Source organism: Semicossyphus pulcher, unplaced genomic scaffold, assembly GCF_022749685.1.
Source record: "Semicossyphus pulcher isolate SPU_LCO1_2020_fin unplaced genomic scaffold, fSemPul1.0.p SCAF_16, whole genome shotgun sequence".
Lineage (NCBI taxonomy): Eukaryota > Metazoa > Chordata > Actinopteri > Labriformes > Labridae > Semicossyphus > Semicossyphus pulcher.
This window is the reverse complement of record NW_027211670.1, coordinates 1473234-1495650: the sequence shown is the minus strand read 5'-3', so window position 1 is coordinate 1495650 and position 22417 is coordinate 1473234. Positions and strand designations below refer to the sequence as shown.

Sequence of the window (22417 nt, the reverse complement as noted above, 5' to 3'; positions counted from 1 at the left end):
TTCAGGAAGAAGAGGCGGCAATTAGATGCTTTTTCTAGTTCTTTTCTCTGGAGATCAACATATGTAGAATATTATGAGATTGTGGCCATACTGATTTTGTTTTTACACACATATGTACACATAGGCTATAAGAAGAAAACCAGCCAAATGATAATTGTAAGTAAATTGTAATTGTAAGTGTAAGTAATTAAACAGCAGTGTATACTATAGTACTAGGCCTACATGTTATACAGTATTCAACTTTTTTGTCTTGTGATTATGGAATTTATTTTTTCTTTGTCTACTATAACAATTATATAAATGCTATTAACTCCTTTTCCTGCTTTCTGTAAAACTTGTATTGTTGTTTTCCAACCAGACTGTCACTGTGAATGCTATGAGATTTGGTACAGTGATGCATGTGCAGGACACAAAATAGTGTTTTCAGTCAAAAATAACTAAAGTTGCCAGTGATAACAGGAAACACACAGGTGTCTCATAACATTATTTCGGTTAGTAGAATATGAGATGGTAAGCAGTTGGGACCTACTGGGTTACTATCGTTGGGTAGATTGAAACATGTCCTCTCTATGCTTGAGCTTTTATTTTGAAGGCTCTATCTTTGCCTAGAACAGTTCTAGCTCTTCCGGTAGTTTTGATATCTATACAGCTTTACTCCATATTAAATGTTGACCATAAGTTATGGTCCATAACACGTGTTTAAGTGATCGGTTTATGGTTGAAACGAGGTAAAGAGAATTCACAGACCGCATCTGCATTTTTTTGTCAGGCGATTTGTGGTCATTTGATTTTCTTTAAATTACACACGCACACACACACACACACACTCACACACACTAAACGCGCCCTTGTGGCTACAGCTAACAACCACATGTGGGTGACAGTAGGGGAACACATTGTTCACATAAACTAATCTTGGTTAAAAATAGTTTATTTGTTATGCAGCATACATTACATCAAAGACAAACGTTTTGCAGCGTTATGGACAACAAACAGCCGTTCAAAATATACATTTCTATTGGCTAAAATCTGAATAAATTTAGATTATAAACTGAATCCTACTTGACTTCTCCACACTAAAACAGGCATCCATATAGTTTCTGAATAACGAATATTGGCTGAAGAGCGTTGCATACTGTTGTCCTGCAGAGGTTTCTCAGAGGTTCTGACATTGTAAGTTTCTTAAAGCTATTTGAATTTCTTGTTGGATCAAATGACTTTGTGTGATGATTTAAAAAGAATTCCCAAGCTTAAAGATTCTCGTTTGATTGCTTGAAACTCAAAATGATGCGTCTCTGTGTAAACTTGATGTTATAAATAGGTCAACTTTGATACAACGGTTGTCAAAACAGCTCTCTTGAGGTAATAATACGTCAGTGTTTTGATTACATCTTGTTCTGCTATAGATTACGCTTTAATGTGTGGATGTAATCACACATAATCTAATTTTTCAAACCAAAATTTAACCCTGAGTGCCGAGTTAAAATGCTTATTTGAATATATTTTCATCTCGTTGCAAATATAAACAGAGTTTCATACGGTCTAGAGGCACTGTGCACAGATATGGTACATGCAAACCAGCAAACATGCAACCGAGCTTTAAAGTTCAAAATGTTTTCCACAAAAGCAAAAAAGTTTTTTGACAGGAGGAAAATAGTGCAGCCAACATGTCAGAAAACATTTTACAAAAATCTGTTCGCTCACTCACAAATACACAATACATTTCCTAAATTAAAGACAAAATTGGTAATACAACCAAAAATCCAGCTGTTCTCACTCCAAAGTTAGAAATACAGCAGCTTGGCAGTGTCCCAACACTTCAAAATATGAAGCTCTCTAACTTCATATCTTGGTGCTGTCCTTTAAATTGATTCTGTTGTGGTGCTGAAGTTAGGTGACAAAGTATAAAAGCCCCATAGTCACCTTGGGATGGCAGTTAGGGGTGATGGATGGGTCACAGAAGAGTTATGTAGTCAAGTTCTGAGGAATAAATTCAATGCATCTTTTCATAGTTTGCATGTCGTTTGCTCATCCATCCATCCATTTTCTTCTGCTTACGCAGGGCCGGGTAGCCTTGGCAGCAGGCTAGGCAAGTAAATCCAGACATCCCTCTCCCCAGCAACGCTTTCCAGCTCTTCTTGTGGGATTCCAGGGCATTTCCAGGATAGACGGAATACATAATCCCTCCAACAACCTCAAGGTCTACCCCAGGGTCTACTCCCAGTTGGATATGTCTGGAAAACCTCCACAGGGAGGTGCCCAGGAGGCATACTTAGAAGATGCCCAAACCACCTCAGCTGGCTCCTTTCGATGCGAAGGAGAAGCGGCTCTACTCCGAGCTCCCCTCCAATGTGCTCCTTACCCGGCAATCACATTCTTTCGGTCACTTCCCAGAGCTGATGTCCATAAGTGAGGGTTGGACCATAGATCAACTGGTAAACATTACGGCTTAGCTCCCTCTTCACCAATAAATTCTGGTACAATGCCCGCATTACTGCTGACCAACACATCTGTCAAAGGCAGGTCCATTTACTAGTGTACCAACCCGTCTGTGAAAAGCTGGTCCACTTAACACTGCACCAACCCGTCTGTGAAAAGCTGGTCCATTTTACCCTCACATGAACAAAACCCCAAGATACTTAAACTCCTTCGCTTGAGTCAGAGACTCAAGGCCCGAGGAAGCAATCCACCATTTTCCTCCAGGGAACCATGGCCTCAGACTTAGAGGTGCTGAGTCTCATCCGAACCACTTCACATTCGGCTGTAAACCATCCCAATGCCTGCTGGAGGTCACAGCTTGATGAGGCCAATAGAACCATATCATCTGCAAAAAGCAGTGATTCAATTCTGAGGTCCCCAAACATTTGACGAGAGCCTCCTTTCCAGCACCCTGGAATAAACTAACCTTGGGAGGCTGAGCAGTGTGATACCCTGATAGTTGGAGCACACCCTCTGGTCCCCCTTTTTAAAAATGGGACCCACCACCCTGGTCTTCCATTCCACAGGCACTGTCCCAGATCTCCATGAGACATTGAAAAGGCATTTCAGCCTTCAGCCAACATTTTAACAATGTCTGCAGCAAATGGATTCAAGTTACTCAAAGTGTTCTTTCCACCGCTGCTGAATACAGCCTAAGCCAAGCACCGCTTTCCCCTCCTGAGTTGTCTAACAGTTTGCTATAACTTCCTTGAGGCCAACTGAAATTCCTTGTTCATAGCCTCCCCAAACTCCTCCCACGCCTGGGTTTTTACTTCCACAGCCACCGAAGCCGCAGCCTTCCTAGCCACCGGGTACCTGCCTGCTGCTTCTGGAGACCCCTGGGCTAACAAACCCCAAAAGGCCTCCTTCTTCAGCCTGAAAGCTTCCTTCACTGCTCTTGTCCATCAAGGGGTTCTTAGGTAGCTGCCGCGACAGGCACCGACAACCTTTTGACCATAACTATCAGCAGCTTTCACAATGGAGGCTTTGAACATGGCTCACTTGGGTTCCATGCCCCCAACCTCCCCAGATGCACAAGATGTACAAGAAATTCTTCTGGAGGTGGGAGTTGAAGAACTCATGGCCAGTGACCCCTGCCAGATGTTCCCAATTCACCCTCACTATCGATAATGTTTACCAGGTCTGTCCAGCAGCCCCTGCCATCTGATCCAACTCACCACCAGGTGGTGATCGATTGACAGCTGTGCTCCTCTCTTTACCCAAGTGTCCAAGACATACAGACGCAAATCTGATGATGTAAAAAAAAGTCAATCATCGATCTTTGGCCTTGGGTGGTCAGGTACACATATGAATCACCCTATGCTCAAACATGGTGTTTACTATGGCAATCCATGACTAGCACAGAAGTCCTATAACAAAACACCACTTGGGTTCAGATCAGGCAGGCCCTTCCTCCCAATCACCCTCCTCTGGGTTTCTCCATCATTGCCCACGTGGGCATTAAAGTCCGGCAGCAGAACTATGGAGTCCCTAGGCGGAAGCCTTTCAAGGACTCCGCCCAGAGACTCCAGGAAGGCCGTGTACTCTGAACTGCCATTCGGTACATAACACAAACCACCGTCAGAGCCTTCCTCTTCCCAACTTGCAGTCCCAAAGAGGCAACCCTCTCGTTTTCTGAGGAAAACTCCCAACACAGCGGTGTTCAGCCCTAATGTGTTTTAGCCCATTACAACTGAAAGCTGGTGAACACACCAAGGTCGGAAGAAGAACTTGTAAACTTTTGAACTCGGGCCAGCCCATGAATGCGGTAATCATCCTGCCATCCTAGATTGTCATATTTCAAAGCATAGGGCCACTCACCGAGCAGCTGTATTTGATGTGTTGGGAGTAGAAACGCATTGCCGGATCACTGTCAAGTAGCTCATGTTATGTTTAGTCTTGTGCAGCAATCCTCCTTCAAGTGACCATAACATTTTTTATCATTTACACATGGATGGTTCCTCTGCATGCTCAGAAATTGAGCTGTCTTGCAGTCCTCCTCACCAGGCGGTCAGAGCTCATTTTCTCCAGCTGTGTCCCTGAGCTTTTCTCAACTGCCGACTGTGACTTATCCAAAACAGTTATTTAAAAATAAACCAGTCGCTCAGAGTCATAGACAGACAGGGCTTTAGTCCATGTACTTGGCTTTGAATTGCATCCATGACACAGTGTTTGGCCTTTGCCTGGAGCTGTTGGTAGATTGTACGATACATAAGGTTGCAGCAATGTTGATTTTTTCAAAGCAGATCCAAACTTATATAACTCTGCCTTGAGACTATGTTTTCTTCTGGCTTCTGTCAGTGCTGTGTGGGTGTATTAAGTTTCAACAATAACTTTGGCAAATTGGGGTGTTGGTAACATCCTCATACTTTCATAAGCAAAGATTTAAATTAAAAGGTAGAAAAAGTATTTCCAGTCAGATCTATATGAGGCAAGACATTCATTGTTCAATGACACATACCTTATATAATTCCTCCATGAACAAGTTCTGGGAAAGATTTGGGATATAGGCTAATTCACTTTCTTTGAACAAGTTAGATGAGAAGATCAATAAAATCTAATGTTTGTGCTTTAGGTAAGGGCTTTAATGTCAGGAAGTGTCTGTTAAGTCACTATCTATCGCAGAATGAGGTAACACAATGGGGACTGAGCCTATGGCCCACTGATGAAAGCCTTAGCATTTGCAGTAATACAGACTGGGTGTTGGTGCGACTTTCGCAGAAAAAAAATCACAAGTGGCGTCCAGTTAGTGACGCGTTTTCCATCACCCAGCAGTGGTTTGAGAGGGTAGGCTGAGCTAAGCGGCTGCTTTTGTGAAGCTACCGAGCGGATCAATCACAGCTGTCTTAATGAATTAATTACAATAAAGAGACTGGAATAACGTCATCATAATGCAGATGTGTTTGCAAGAAAAGACCTACAGCTTTTAAAATGTTTGGATGCTTAAACTCAAGCTAAAGGCCCAAGGTGTATAACAAACATACATGAGAGCACTGACTTCTCATCTAACTCTGACAAAGAAAGCAAATAGCTTAAAGAAGCATTCTCATAAAATTAAAATCAGATCCTACTGTTTGCTAAAAATATATCCAGTTGCTCATTATGTCAGTTTTAAAAGCTGAATAAACTGTTCTTGGCTGAGGAGAGCCGTGGGCCTGGTGAATCTATATCTTGGTTTGTCCTCCTCTCAGTCCATTGATCTACTTTTGGCCTGCAGTCTTGAATGAATGGCAGAGTCATACTTTGGGAGCAGCAGTGAATCGGGCTTCCTCCCACTCAGCAGCTCTCGGTGTGTCTCTGACAGTCTGTGCACCCGGAGCGGTGGGAGGAGGAGAGATGAGATTTAGAAGTAGCTGCAGCAGCCTGTCTTCTCCTTCTGTGCTTCGATGTATTCATGGATCTGGAACTTGGGTTCATTGGGATGCTGGACGGCTCGGTGCTTCAGCTCCCTGAGGAACAGAACCAGACACCACACAGTTTCAAAAACAGCACAGACAGCTTTTTTAATCCTTCAATGAATAATGATGTGGTATTTGGACTCTGAAGTAAATTATGACCGTTTGGGGCAGTTTTACTCGACCATCTGTGAAGCCTGCTGTGTAAGCTTCATTATGATTGCTGAGCTGCTGACCAAAGATTTCACTGAACACTTTCAGAGGATTAAACTCTGTGGTAGGAAAAAACTATGACTAGCACTGAACACTCAGCCCTACACACGGTTCTGTATGTGACTGACTGACTGACTGACTGACTGAATGAGTGACGGTACTTTCACAGCTGTAGAGAGAGAGAGTTGCGACATCGCAATGGCGGATCATGTAGCATATTGGACCTCTACTGATGCGACTTTCTGTCTATACGGCTCTGGATACTTTGTTCGGGGAGTAGACGGGGCTGCTCATCTGTTGTCCTTACCTACGTCTGCAGCGCGCACCTGCTTTCAAACAGGTTTTTAAAGATATTTCACGCCATGAACAGATATCCAACTTTTTGCGGATAATACATGTCTTATTTTGCTGCCAACAGCTGCAGACTTTGTGACTGCACAGCGACTCTCTGTCTATATGGCTCTGGATACTTTGCTCGGGGAGTAGGCGGAGCTGCTCCTCCGCTGTCCTCACCTATGTGCGCAGCGTGCACCTGCTTTCGAACACGTTGTCATTGGCCTCATAAGGACAGTCCTTGTAACATATTGCCCACAAAGCGCACATTGACCTGATGCGGTCAGCCACATACGAGGATTTGACTTAATCTTGTTCGTAAAATATTCTTCATATCTCGTCAAAGGTGGATTCCAACTGGGCCCATATTTTTTTTACACATTTTGAGGTTCAAATGACTAATAGGTACATTTCCAGTAGAGTACTTTACCTCTGCTGTAATGGCTGTAATGTAATCCTTGGGGGCAAAGAACATCACTAAAAGTTTTTGTTATTGCCACTGACAACATTACAGAAAGGATCCCTACAGAGATAGACCTTTTTGTTAAAGAGTAGGATGCTTTGTTTGAACCTCTTTTTGAATCCACCAGACTCCATTTAAAAATCTGTCATTTTACCCTGCAGAACACAGTAGATGCTGGTCTGCAGAAGCTGCCTTGACTAGTTTGTTTGTTTGTCTTGTTTTGTGTTCCTTACTTTAAACTAACCATTTAAAACACCAAAGTCACACAACAACACACAAACAAAAAAAAGTTTTAAGCAGCAGTAAACAAGCAACAAGAAGTGTTTACTCCTTTTGCCCATGAAGTCCGGTGGCTTTGAAAAGAGAGATATTCTGGCTGTTTCAGGTTTTAAAAAAAGCCTCTTAATTTGTTTGCACCTATTAGTCATTTAGAAAAAGTGTCTACATGCAAGATCTTGGTCTCTGTGGATAGTTAAGACCTGGACTAAAATGTATTTAACATTCAACAGTGAATAACAATGCCCATGCATGGAGCTGCAACTGAATTCCTTTAGCAACTTCTTGACTACAAACTGTACAAATATCTCAAAGCACATACATTGTGGATCTAGACAGGCTGTGCTCTCAATTTGGCCACTTACAAAGTACCTGAAACCTGAAATGTGCCAAATGTTACCAGAGCTTGACAGAAGTAATGATCAGCTGATAAAGTAAAGTCTACATATAGACTACCTACAGTATGTTTGACCACGTAATGTCAATAAATGACTGTATTAGCAGTTGGATAATAAACAGCAAACAGATGAAGGGAATAATAGTGTAATTGGCATACTTGGACACAGCCGTGAAGGCCAGATCTACGTTGACTCCTGTCTTTGCACTCGTCTCCATGAAAGGAACTGAATACTCCTGCAGACGTGAAGAACAATAATCAGTGAGCAGCAGAGTGAAGACCATTGCAGCTGTGAATGATGAACTCACCCTGGCCAGCCGCTCTCCTTCATCTCTCCTGATCGCTCTGTCACTGCTCATGTCAGCCTGACAGAGAGATCCAGAAAAGCATGGTTAGAACAGGACGCAAGTTAACTTCTGATTCAATAAAAACAATGCACTTAGCTAAATAAAGTATTATCCCAGCTGGAAATGTTTTGTTCTAAGAACGTTCTGAGAATGTTGTGGTAATGTTTTGAGCAGGAAGTTTTTATTTGGTTCCAAGAATGTTACTTTTAAGAGCAGCAGAACATTTTGCAGTGAGAATGTTCAAATCACATTTCAGGAACGTTTTATAAATCCTGTTCTGATAGTTCAGGCCGTACTAACATCCAGAAGAGATCGTCAGAATGTTGCAGTCAGCATGTTCTACCCTTGTTTTTATGTCACATTGAGTAAATGTGACATATAAGGTGTTCTGACGTCTCAGGCCTCAATAACATCCTGAAAACATCTTCAGTTAAAACGTTTTGTCTGAGTTTAAGTTTTAACGTTACAAGAACTTTATTTGAAATCATAAACATCCTTTGAACATTCTTTGAATATTAGATTAAAATGTTTTCTTTCAAACATAATTAGAACATGTAGGTAATGTTGTGGAAACATTCCCTGCAAGCTGCGATAGAGGCTTGGAAAAGTGTGGCTGCTGTATTCTTAGTGGTGATCTTGAACTTTAAGTTTGGGTATCAAGTCTTGTTTGAATATTTTGAATTAACTTTGCATGAAAAAAAACTTACAGCATAATGTGTACAGATGAGCATGATGTAAAAAGTGTACCTCTAATAAAAAGCATTTTGTATCTTTGCATTGTACCCAGCAGATTCCTCATTGGACATTTGAAAGTACAGATGCCCCGAGAGGTTAGAGAGATCTGGTGATCCATGATCTAAGTCTGATGCAAATATTTTTCTAGTTCTAATAATTTTTTGTCACCATATTATTTTAAATTAATTTTCTCTTTGTTTAAAAAACTCAGAGAAAAAAAGGTTTTGGGAGGTAAAAAATAAATCGTGTTTCAGGACTTGTTGTAATACTCATTTCGGCCACAAGAGGCTGAGGTGCATCCTCCCTCATGTTCTAAGGACTAAAAGCATTTGTGTCCTCCAGGTGAGTTTTGATTTCTTCAGACACATTGTTACATTCATAGCAACAAAAAACATGATAGCAATGTAAAGATACAATATGTAGCTATGTTGTGTTTAGCATGTATGGTGAAATTCAATTTAAAGATTTGTTTTATGCTTTTTGCCTTTGTCGGACAGCTGAAGAGAGAGAGGAACTGTGGGGAGAGAGTGGGGGATGTTCAGCTGTGTCTGTCTGCTGTTTGGTGCTGGTTAGCGCACAGCAGGTTTATGAAGGCCTGACGTGCTGTAGAGCAGAGCACTGCAGAGTCAGCTGATTATTCCCTGTGGATTTGTCACTATGAGCAACACTGTTTACATTACACATTGTCATTTGAACGATTGGTGACATACAAACATATACAAGTGTCGCTTTAACATGAATGTGCATGATTATATACTGTGATTGGTTGTTCTTTATATGTTGTATTGAACATCCTCCTGAAGCTTATTCATACAGTACAAACATGAATCGTGCCTCTGTTCTGTCAAAAGCAGCCAATCCATCCAGTTCCCCCACACATCACATCCCTGACAACTCTTTTCTTTCTCTTGCTGAGCTTCTCAAAGTGTCTCCTCTCACCTTGTTTCCCAGCAACATGATGACTACATCACTTTGTGCATACTCATGGATCTCTGTTAACCATGCCTGCAACCAGAAACACACACACACACACACACACACACACACACACACACACACACACACACACACACACACACACACACACACAGCACAACAGAGAGAAGAGTGTGTTTGCATTAGGCTGTAATTAATTAACATGTATGTGATTTATAGTTGTATCTTTGTTAGTTTTGTTTCAGGCTGTCTCCTCCTCGGTCTGCAGACATCCAGCAGACTTACCCTGATGTTGTCGAAGGAGGTTTTGCTGGTGATGTCATACAGGAGGAGCAAAGCTTTGGAAAGAACCAACAAAAAAAGATAAATAAGCACGTGCTTCTCTTGTGGGTAAAAGCTCAGCTGAGAGTCAGATGTGTATTCGGGTATAAATACCATGTGCGTCTCTGTAATACGCATGTGTCACACTCCTGAACCTCTCCTGTCCGGCTGTGTCCCAAATCTGAAACACAAAGATAAAAAAAGGAGCAGTGCATGGTGACTTGGCCTGGTTCCACTTGGCTCCTTTCAGTTACAGAACACACAGAGGAAGCTAGCCTGAGCTCTAAAAATAGGCTTCTGTTGTGAAAGCACGTTTTCTCTGGAACTGGTTCACTTACTGACCTGCAGTTTGACCTTTACACCGTCAACAGTCACCACTTTATTCTGAGGAGAAGAATAGAAAGAGATTGAAAATGATGTTAGAATCACAAAGACATAAACAAATATATTTTCTTGATAACTTTCTGGCTGTTTTTTTCTTTATTCATCAAAGTTTTGAGATTTCTGCCTCCACTTTAAACACTGAAAATGTACAGCTTAATCTCTTTGAACGAATAGAGTCCCTGTTATTTATCTACCGACGTCAGAGTCTGTCTGTTTCTGGAACTGCTGTATGGGCCAACTGAATATTTTTGTTTGTTTGAATGGCGGGCTAAATGGTGGTGCAGTAATTACAGCTCAGAAGGTTCCTGGCTTGAATCCCGGTTCAGACATAGGGGGCCTTTCTGTGTGGAGTCTGCATGTTCTCTCCATGCATGCGTGGGTTCCCCCCGGGTACTCCGGCTCCTCCCGCAGTCCAAAGACATGCTCGTTAGGTTCATTGGTGACTCTGAATTGCCCGTAGGTGTAAATGTGAGTGTGAAAGGTTGTCTGTCTCTATGTGTCAGCCCTGTGATTGACTGGTGATCAGCCCAGGTGAAACTCTGCCTCTCGCCCAGTGACAGCTGGGATCAACTCCAGCAGCTCAGTCTATAGGGACTTGGCTTAGGAACTGGAGGGGGGCAGGTACCCGGTATCGCCCAAGTATGGGATTAGGTCTGGTTGCTGGAGAGGTGCCAGTTCCTCTTCCGGGCACTGTCAAGGTGTTCTTGAGCAAGGCACCAAATGGGCAACTGCTTGGGGCCCATGTCCATGTGCAGCCCCCTCACTCTGACATCTCTCCATTAATGCATGTCCACAGAGTCCTGTTTGTGCATGTGTGTATTTCGGGTCTATGTGTGTGTAGCATGTTTGTAATAACAGAGTGAAAACATTGAATTTCCCCTTGGGGATTAATAAAGCATGTCCTCTTCTTCTTCTTAGAAGCTAACAAGCTAGCTAGCTCAGAGTGAGTATGATTGGGACTGTGCTAGCATATCCACGGTTGGCCTGCATGATGCTGTAGATATCTTCACCTTTAGATACCTTCCTATATGATCAACAGCTCTTTAGGAGAACTAGACCAACATATCGGTCAACCCATAAAGGCCTTTCACAGGTCAGAATCGGCTTATCCTTCTAAAATGTGCCAACATGAAACTTACAGAACATCTACGCAGAAAATAATGCTTGGGCTGATTTAGAAATGGTGTCATCACATAGCTTGTCCAGCAGAGAGTGCATCAACTCCACAGCTTACAATCCTCTCAGCACTGTCTGCAGCACATGTAGCAGAGCAGACACTGGGCCGCACAAACTCTATCCATCCATCATCTATACCGCTTATCCTGTTCAGGGTTGCGGCGGGGGCTGGAGCCTGTCCCAGTTGTCATTGGGCGAGAAGTGGGGTACACCCTGGACTGGTCACCAGTCAATCACAGGGCTTACACATAGAGAGACAGACAACCTTTCGCACTCACATTCACACCTACGGGCAATTTAGAGTCACCAGTGAACCTAGCGAGCACGTCTTCAAACCCCAGGAAGCCGGAGTACAAGGAGAGAACCCAAGCATGCACGGGGAGAACATGCAGACTCCACACAGAGAGGCCCACTTTGTCCAAACTGGGGTTTGAACCAGTGACCTTCTAACTGTGAGGCAACACTGCACCACCGTGCAGCCCGGGCCGCACAAACTTACGATGTAAAATAAGATTCCTGATAAAATATTTAAGAAAGCAGCTTTTAGAGATCTTAAATTAATTACTGTTTTCTTTTCCCCTTTGTTTTTATGGTCTTTGCCGTTTCTTTGTCGATGTAAAGCACTTTGATTTTCCTGTTTTTAAATGTGCTGTGTAAGTAGGAGCGACCTCTCCTTGTGTTGTCTGACATCTTTTCAACCAGACAATGTCCTGTATGTAAAAAAATATGGACACATGAAGTATGAAAGTCGTCATACCGTGAATCCGATGCCCACTGTAGCAGAGAAGGATCCGGGGATGAACTTCCCCTGATCGAACTGCACCAACAGAGACGTCTTCCCCACTCCGCTGTCCCCGACCAGGATCGTCTGCAGGAAACAGTCAGCTTCAATGAAAACATGTCAGCCTTGAAAATTACTTTCTGCCTGAATGCTCACAATCATTTTATTATTGAGTTGTGAGTCAGCGTCTGCGTCATGTTGGACATTTGTTCTTCCGAGCAACACGATTAATATGATCTTTTATAAGAGGCTGGCAGTGAACAGTTATTACAGAGTGACTCACTCAGACAACCTTCAAGACAACCACATGAATAAAAGGCAGCATTCAAAGCACTAAAGTTAGTTCAGCAGGGCCGTTTGTCTTTGGGAAGTCACGCTGAGGTATTCACCACCTCCACACACACACACACACACACACACACACACACGCTGCCCTCCAACTGTGACAGTAGAGTGGTGTCGGTTCTGCTGCTTGTCAGAAGTGTTCTTGACTAAACCACTTAAATCGGACATTTTTCTCTTCAGTCGTGTTCAGAAGTGACCGTGAGCTCTTTCTGAAGCAAATTCTTACTGTGGCCATTTTTGCTCTGATGTGAAGCTCACAAGCTGTTAAGGATACCAACGTACCGCCGTTTTTAAGGTGGAAATTCAAATAAGACATTTCTAGTCTGACAAATCGTTATCATTTCACAGCTTCCCGTTTGAGCAGCAGCATAAAAGAGGATGAGAAATTCAGAAAGAAATCAGGACATAATTTGAGAACCTAAATAGCTACTGATAGACAACACGTTAGCATTAAACCACTTTCTCTACCTAACATAACCATTTCATAGTGCAAGGTAGGAAAGGAAATGTCAGTGGACAGAGTCTTGGACAGATTTAATCAGCCTCATGTAATAGTAAGAAATAACAACGTTAGCTAGGACGTGGTTGAATGCTAACTTTAGCCGTTGTGTAATAGTAGCTTATCAGTTTGGCGTAGAAGATCAGCTTCCTTTAATATCTTAAAAATACAAAAATTACAAAAATGATACATTTGCCAAAACTAAGATTGATGTAGCAGATGCTTCTGTCCAAAGCGACGTACATCTGAGAGTTAAGACAACACAAGCACAATGTACACGGCAATGTACACGGTGTGTAGAAACATCATCATCAACAACATAAACATCTTCAATATCATCATCATCATCAACATCATCATCAATAGCATCAACATCATCAAGGTCAGAGGTCATAAAGAGCTGGGTCTTTAGCTTCTTCTTAAAGGTGAAAGGGACTCTGCGGACCGAATGGAGTTTGGTAGCTCGTTCCACCGCCGGGGGACGACTGAGGAGAAGAGTCTAGTTACAGACTTAGCGCCCTGTTGTGATGGGAGTACCAGGCGCCTTTCATTGGCAGAGCGTAGTGGGTGGGACGGAGTGTAGGTAAGCTGGGTAAGGTAAGTAGGTAAGTTTTTGTTGCTGTTTTGTAAGCGAGCAACAGGGTTTGAATTTGATGTGAGCGGCAACTGGGAGCCAGTGGAGGGATATGAGCAGTGGAGTGACGTGTGCTGTTTTTGGTTGATTGAAGACCAGTCGCGCTGCTGCGTTCTGGATCATCTGCAGAGGTCTGAATGTGCATGCAGGACGCCTGCCAGGAGGGAGCTGAAGTAATCAATGTGTGATGTCCCGAGAGCCTGTACCAGCAGTTGTATTTCATGCTCTGACCACAGACTGTGTAAAAAGATGTCCGACATGACAGCTCCCTAAAAGTGAGCCCAAATCCTCTCTATTTGGAAGTGGCTACGGCGGCGCCACCCGCCGATCTCTACTGCGCAGTCTCTGGCTCCAAATGACGTCACCATCACAAGATGGCAGCGCCTATCACGGGGGCTAGTTTGGCATCACTTTCGTACAATGGGAGCAGATGGAGACGCGTCGTCCATCTATATATACAATCATTGGCTCTGATGTGATCTTCCTGATGTTGTACAGGGCAAATCAACATGACCGAGCAATCAAGGCCACGTGAACCTTTGAGGTTAGCTTGTCGTCAGTTATGACGCCCAGGTTCCAGGCAGACTTTGATCAGTTTGTCCAAGCTGCAGTCGCATAGAGGGACTGGCTGGGATGACAAGGAGCTCAGTCTTGGATAGGTAGATTGTATGAGATTAGATTAGATTGTTTTTAATGATCTGGCGCATGTATACTACATCTCTACTTTGTTGTCAAATCAGATTTATTTTGATGTTATATGAAACATTTAATGTTTGGATTTGAGAGTGTAATCGTTTCAATGAAGTTTGTGGAACAAATTTGCTAATCAAATATCAAATATGTTGTTTCACATTGATCAGTCCGGAAGCTTTGAAATGAAAACAACTTGTCAGATTCCCAACGTTTATACGACTGAACACCAGGAACGCAGCAGTCCAACATCGTCCTTTTGTTAACAGCATGTGAGCGGCCCACTCTGAGGAAATGGCCGCCTTGTGAATTTTTTGCATAACTTGACAAGAACGTCAATATCTTATGATTCTGCAAAACCCAAAGATCTGTTCAGGACCAATGTTTTAATAACAAGTAAAAAAGTTTTTGAAGTTGCAAATGGCAACAAAAATATTGAAAGGGTGAGCTAATCATCAGGAAAAACCAGGCAGGGCTCCAGCTGTAACTCAGTTCAGTTGAACTTTGAATGATAAAGGCTGAAAGAGGAAGATGAGGAGGCAGAATGAAGAAAGGATTAGAGCTGAGGAGTTGAAGCAGCTTTTCTCAACAGTTACAGGTTTAACAGCCTCACTTTGATCTCAGCATTTAGAAGGATTTATAAACTCTCAGAAGTGTGTCACATCTTTCTTGTGGATAAAATATGAATAATTAATTTACATACTCTGAAACTGGGAGCTGCAGCTGGGAAAGTGGCCCGACACTTAAAAGCATGACTTGGATTCTGACCGCTGGCTTATTGTTGACGTGCAGTTGAAGTAAGGTGTTCTAGTACGAAGACCACAAAATGCTGCTCGAGGTCCCAGGTTGACATGTGAAACAAACAGCGGACCTGAAACCAGAAACAGCTGCTACATCGCCCTCTTCAAAGTTGCCAGACTTCATTGATAAAAACAAACATTCACTCTCCCTGAACATGCCAATTGCTTGTCTGGATTGATATATTTTTTTGTTTTATTGTGCGTCACACAGATATTGTGTTGGATCTGTACTAGCCATTTTAAACACACGAGCAAAACATTTCCACAAACAAACTGACCAATAGAGGCAGCAGTAGAGCCACAGCTCCTGTGTCCTGCGGTAAAATGGATGTTTTTGTGAATGGAGTCTGGTGTGTTTGCAGAGAGCGATGTAACGTCTGTTTGTGGTTAAAAAAATCCTCTTCCTCTGTAACAAAAAGGTCTATCTCTGTAGGGATCCTTTCCTTCAGACACTCAGAAGAACAATCCGAGCCTGTCAGTGGAAAAGATTGAGACTTTGATCGGGCACATTTGCCTTCCAAGGATTACGTTGCAGCCATTACAGCCCGTGCAGTTACTGGTTGAGGTAATCCACTGAAACAATTACAAAACGCTTTGCACCTTTTAGTCATTTAGACCCAATAATAGATAAATAATATGGATGATGATTTAAAAACATCAGAGTTCCCCTTTAACCAGCACCAGCATCATCCAGCCCAAAAGCAATATGATTATTTCATCTGATCCTCCTGTGACTTCACAGCATCTGTTTCCTGTTTACTGACATCACTGAGAGCATGTAACATAATGCCTGCCTGCATCTGTGTGTGTGTGTGTGTGTCAGTTGTAGAATCACACAAGCTCCTGTACACGTGATGATGAGGATGTTGTGGTAGGAAAAGGGTGCAACGCTGTTTCCGTGGTAACAGAGGTTAGCCTGTCTCATGAAACCTCACCGGAGTCTGGAGGCAATTAGGTGAAAGCACTGCGGATGTTCGGGAATCAAACACGGATGATGTGTACAGTATATTTTCATATGTGTGGTGAGAGAGAGACAATATCACTTCATTCATCTTCCATAAGCAGATTAAGTGCTGGTGGATTCATTTTTTCCTGTTTAAGCTCATCGTTCTTACCAGTAATGGAGCTTCTCTAAGAGCTTCCATGGAGGCCATAATGGTCATAACAATGATATTAATGCTTGAGGAGTTGGAGAAACAGTTAAAGAGAAGGACCAGTATTTTGACACGTGAGGTTGTGGGTTATCCTCAGCCTGAGCCATGGGTTTGCGTCATTGTGGAGGGTAGAAAGTCTGTGACGCACAGGCTAGCATGAAATGTAGCTTGACAGTTTTCATGATGCCACTAATTCAGACACTTCATTATGCTGCAGAGTCGGGATTTGAAACAATAGAACAGCAGCAGATCATCAGTCTGATGGCTGATGACATTTACATTGCTGGCAATGTCTGTGTGTTTTACAATGTTATGTCATTTTATATCATGGCAACAAAATATATTATGATCTGTACATTTTTGACAAACAGGTAGCCCACACTCTTAATAAAAAATATCCTATTCCTGATAGAGCCATTAGAGCTCAATTGTAAATAAATAAATGATTCCCAAGCTGCTTTCAAAATGGTGAGCATCTAATGCATAGCATCCTATGCTAGTTAGCAATCTTATTAGTCCTCATACTAACTAGTTAAACCCTGTGTTTCTAAGTGCTACCATCTGTTGATCAGTGACTTCAATCGTGTGAAAGCATCAGCAGCATGCTCCCATGCTTCTTCACATGCTCCCTCATGCACAAGTGAGATACAAGCGAGAAACTTTATTATAATATGGATCCGTTGCACTGTCATCAGTGGTAAAAAGGAGCTGACGGAGTACCTTTATTCCGTGGTTAAAATCGTCTCCAACATCTCTATCGATTGAGAAATTTTACCAAAAACCTGCAAGGCAACTTTTGTCTCCCCCTACAGGCAGCGAGGATAACTGTACAAACACTGTCAACTGGTGAGTATAACGTATGCTGCTTTCTTTACTGTTTAAGTGAATTTTCACAGTTGCCATGAGGACATTCTTATGTTTTACCTGCTTGTAAAACTAACCGCTGTTCAAATTTGTTCATCCCCTCTGCAATGAGGTTACTAAATGCTCCTTAGGTTTTATATTTCTTTACAGACTTTTATCCTTTTATTAAGACTGATCCTTTTATTGTTCTATTAAGACGGATCTCCTAAATATCTATTTTTGTTTTAAATCTTCCTGGGCGCCGGTTTAGCTCAGCGATTAAATTGGCAGCCATGTACAGAGGCTACTGTCCTCAGTGCGGTGGCCTCGGGTTCAACTCCCACCCTCGGCCCTTTGCTGTGTGTCATCTCCACTCTCTTCCCCTGTTTCTGACACTATCCACTCTCCTCTCTCAAGAAAGGCAAAAAGAAATCGTATTCCATATCATAGCTCTCATGATTTATTGTTGTCTGTACGTCGCTGTGTTTTTTTTAATGTCGTTACATTACAAGCTGCTCCAAACCATTTGACCCTTGTGTGATTAATAAATTATTTTGAATTGAATTGCAGTCATTCATCTGATTGCAGATGTTCTTTTTTTATCTGGAGCATCAAGTGCTTTGATTAGATGCTTTGATGGTTTTTCCACTGTTTGCCGACCTGCTGCTACCTGCGCCTTCACTACAGTTGCTCCTCTTTAAGCTCTGGCAAAGCAACCATTGCTCATGTAAAAAGTATCAGACTGTAGGACAGGGAGTTGTAGACATCGTAAACCACAGAGACATTACAGCTACATGTCTAATAACTCCTCTAACCAACCAGCGCTCAAAGAAGCCTCCCCCCGATGTTGTGTAAAGTAACCTGATCCCTCAGGGGGGAAACAGAGAGAGAGAGAGAGAGAGAGAGAGAGAGAGAGAGAGAGAGAGAGAGAAAAGCTACTTCGCCCACAGAGAAAAGAGACAATGTGAACGACAAGAGAAAAGAACAGAGTGCATCAGCTTGTGTTGTCAGAATCTGCCCCTCTGCAAAGCACCTGCTACTCTCACAGAATAAGCCTCATATCACTCATGAACACACACATACACAGCTCACACACTGCTTCCAGGGCAATTAAAGGCAGCTGGTCATAATGGCCACATCAGGGTTCATGTCCCTTTAGGGAACGCTCACTAAACTCACACTAATGACAGAACGTCACTTAACAGCAGTCCTGAGGAACCAAATCCTTCTTTAATGTAATTATTTCAAATGCAATGACATTATTACTGTGTATCGTGGAGCATTGATGTTCATCACTAATTTTAAAGCCCTCACTCATCATCATGCTGTATGCACGTGTTGGATGGTCTGCCTTGTCCACACGTAGACTAATATAGGTATGCTTCCCTCGTACCTTCTATCCTACAGCAGAGGATTACAGGAATTTACAATGTTTATACCGTCTGTCCCAAAGGTCTGAACTGCACTGGGGGAAAAGGCGTTTAAGTTTGCTGCTCTCTTGGAACGAATTACAAAAAGACCTGGAACTCAAGGAACGTGTCTCATTGGATGCTTTTAAGGCGATCTTGAATAACTTGGAGGAAGGAACAGCTGGCTGTAGATGTTCTGTAGATATTCATTTATTTATTCATTCGTTGGCCTTTTATGCCTTTATTGAAGGACAGAGGACGGTGGATAGTGTCGGAAACAGGGGAAGAGAGAGTGGGGGAAGACAACTCAAGGGTGGGAGTCGAACCCGGGGCCACCACAACGAGGACTATAGCTTCTGTATAAGGGACCCACGATTTAACTGCTGAGCTAAACCGCCGCTCCCTGCCTGATATATTTATGATTGTGGTCGATTTGGACAACGTTTGGCTGGTTTCACTTGTTATTTAATTTTGTTATCGCCATGTATCCTGTATTATTGTACGTCTGGCTGCTCATTGTATGTCGGAAACTTTGTTTGCTGTGCTGCTGCCTGTCTTGGCCCTGATGCTTTTTTCCTGGTTAAATAAAAGTGAAATAAAAATAAGACTAGTGATCGAACAGCATCAGACAAATAGGACATTTCTTAAATAGGATGTAATTAACTAAATATTTGGAATTAGGATAAAACATATGAGATGAGGCACTGATTCCTCACGGTCCATAGAACAAATAATAACGGAAACATGCTGACTGACACAGCTCCCTGTCACTGAACTGATGCAGCTGTTCCTGTAGTACATCCTCATAACACAATGTGACAATGCACTGCAGCCCACAGGGAGTTCCTCTTTCCTCTTTGCTACATCACCAGCAGGGCAAAGGTCAGCACTCCTGACCTGAAAGCATAATTTTTTTATTCCCAATAGATGTTTGCCTAATTCAGCCGTGCTGTGCTGTGCTTGGCTGGTGCTCGGTGGCTTTTACTGTCCGCTAAATGTTGCTTAGCAGCTATTTTTGTCTGAAATGAAGTTCATGAAAGTGGGGAGGGTGAAACGAAACAGTTAGCTGAAAGATGCTAATATTTTCTAAAGAGCTGAGACAATGCTTACTCTGTACATCATATTCTCTAATATTTGTATTTATTATTTTATTTTATGAAAGTTTCCTGACAGGAGTAGCTGTTTACATATTTTCTATTCTTTTCAATGTATACGGTTATGCAACAAAACAAGACATGTTCCTTGCATGTGTTACTTGGCAATAAACTGAATACTGATTTGTAAAGGTGGTCGCTGCTCGGGGAGCATTCCTGGATCTTAAACATTCACTCCTCTGGACCAGTCTTCCTCCATCTAATTGCTCATTTAAAAACGGAAGTGGGTATTATATCAACAAATTAACAGCAACATGTAATCTCACCTAAATCTACAGAGAATTAATTTCAATAACATCATTAAAACATGTTTAGTCTGTTGTGATAATGACGGACAGGCTCACATCTACACATTTTAATTCCTTCAGGGCTTTTCGACTGAAGTGACCTCTGAAGTCTTATTTATCTCTAAAGCAGCAAAAAGCAGGACGCTCGTGAGAGGGGAAAGCAGCACTCTTAAAGTCGGACTCTACATCACAGAGGGAATCATGTGTTTTGGCCAGATTTGACACGCAACAAGTCTGGAAACGGACCAAATAAAACCGCTCCAAATGAAGATCAGCACCACGGAGAGCGCAGAAACCTGTCCGGCACGGAGGCAGAGCCGGCTGCAGGAGCGGGGTATGAATAAGGAATATTTCAGGAAACAAAGTGACAAATAATGAAATAAAACGATCAAGAAAAAATATCAAAGAAAACACACTTGCAAATTAATTTAGTTGTTGCAAAGTTTAAAAATCGAACCAATTTCTTGATATGAAACCATTATTTTAATTCTGTAAACAGGTCGCCATACCTTGTGCACTAACTCCTCATCATATGTCGGGGCTGGGGGGGTCTTCGCCTTGTTCTCGGTGGTCTCTCTGGACTCGTAGCCGCTGTCGGGCTGGATCTCCGGGTAAGCCGTGGTGTAGTTCGCCGAGATCGGCTCCATCGACTCCATCCGCTCCATCCTGCCGTCCTCCCTGCGCGCTTTTACACGAGAGGAGTCTGTGAGGAGGATCAAAACTGACAAACCACGTCTCTCTCTCTCTCTCTCTCTCTCTCTGTCTCTCTCCACGCGCCTTTTCAGGCTCCTCCTTCGGACTGAATCACAGTCTTCTGCCTACATCACTTAACATTTACAAAGCGCGTCGTGATCGTTCACGCTGAATACAGCACAAAGGGGGGAGGGGCTGATGATGGAGAATGAAGAGGATGGAGGATGAAACTCAGCAGCTAATAAGGGGAAAAAGATGATGTGAAGTTTGTAGAATGGAAGGACGTGCGAAGAAGATGAACTGAAGCTGCTTCATATATTAAAGGGCTTTGAATCAGCGGGATTTATTGAACACCTCGTTACAAATACTAAAGTCTATTCATAAGTCTCCAACTTTAATTTATCGTTGTCATTGTTCAGGGCTTTTAAATGTTTAAATTACAGAAGAGTATGGAGCTAGACATGAGTGAAAAAATATCTGAAGTGAAATGTATATATACGCACTTACCGGCCACTTCATTAGGTACACCTGAACAATCTAATCCAATAAACCAGCCATAACATTTTCTTTTATGTTGCCTGTAATGTACAGGCCTTTATCTAAGCTGTCAGAGAGGTGTTAATTCAATGATATTTCAGCGTCCGGCTCATAATTGGTGGTGGGGCTGTTCTAAGCTGCATTGTATTCAGAGGTGTTTCTAATACTCTGGCCCCCTCATGTATGTCAATAGGGAGGACAAAAAATTAGAGACACATCTCAATATAATTGAGTTCAGTACAACAGCACCTTTAACGACGGCCTCAGTAATAAACATACTTAAACACACATACTTTACACACTTCTGACTCATTTAGAAAACATTTTTTACATTTTTAAACTCACATGCTGCAGATTTACAGATTTGTAGCTCCAAAATAACAGGAACAATAACAGGAACAATAATAGGAACAATAATAGTAACAATAGGAACAATAACAGGAACAATAATAGGAACAACAATAGTTACAATAGGAATAATAATAGGAACAACCAAAAATACCTGATGACCAGGGAAATGTCAGCCGTAGCATTATCACCAGCATTAAATGAACCGCCTGATCTGAGTGACATTTGCTCTGCGTTTGCTCTATGTTCAATCATGGAGACATGCGAGGTACAGGTATGGCAACACCACTTAGACAAACCACATGCAGAACTACACAAACACACTTCACTGTCTTTGGGATTTTAGAAAAGAAAAGAAAATTCATCAGCCGACTTCAGAGCAAAAGTAGTGAGTCCGTCCGAGAACGTCCATAGAAATGTAGTGGAGTCAGAAGAACGATATCTGTCTTTCAAATGTCGTGGAGTAAAAGTAAAAAGTTTCCCCAAAAAATAACACTCAAGTAAAGTTCAGATACTGAAAAAAAGTACTCAAGTACACTTACTTTGTTACAGTCCACTCCTGACTCCTGACTACATTGGAGGGGTATGTATATATCCTTTTATACTGTCTTCAGGCTTCATGATTTTGGTGGCAATTTCTGATGGCGGGATCAATAAAGTTCTTAGAGAAACAAAGATGTCTTTTGATGTCTTTAACTGAAGAATAATAGAAGATGAGAAAATCATGCACAAGACCCTGGAGAGGAACAAACACTATGTCTAAAATAATCATATGCATCATTATATTAA

The 22417-nt window shown here is 42.2% G+C and overlaps 1 protein-coding gene across 1 annotated transcript; it reads right to left on the bottom strand.

Moving 5' to 3' along the window:
• Positions 1–913: 913 nt before the first annotated feature.
• LOC138593781 (ras-related protein Rab-37-like) lies at positions 914–20720 on the bottom strand. The gene is made up of 9 exons (XM_069664868.1): positions 20560–20720; positions 12212–12322; positions 10237–10278; positions 10009–10075; positions 9859–9911; positions 9577–9642; positions 7864–7920; positions 7715–7791; positions 914–5927 (listed from the first exon to the last, which is right to left on the bottom strand). Exons 1-9 carry the CDS (start codon positions 20713–20715, stop codon positions 5822–5824), a joined length of 735 nt encoding a protein of 244 aa, XP_069520969.1. The 5' UTR covers positions 20716–20720; the 3' UTR covers positions 914–5821.
• Positions 20721–22417: the final 1697 nt, after the last annotated feature.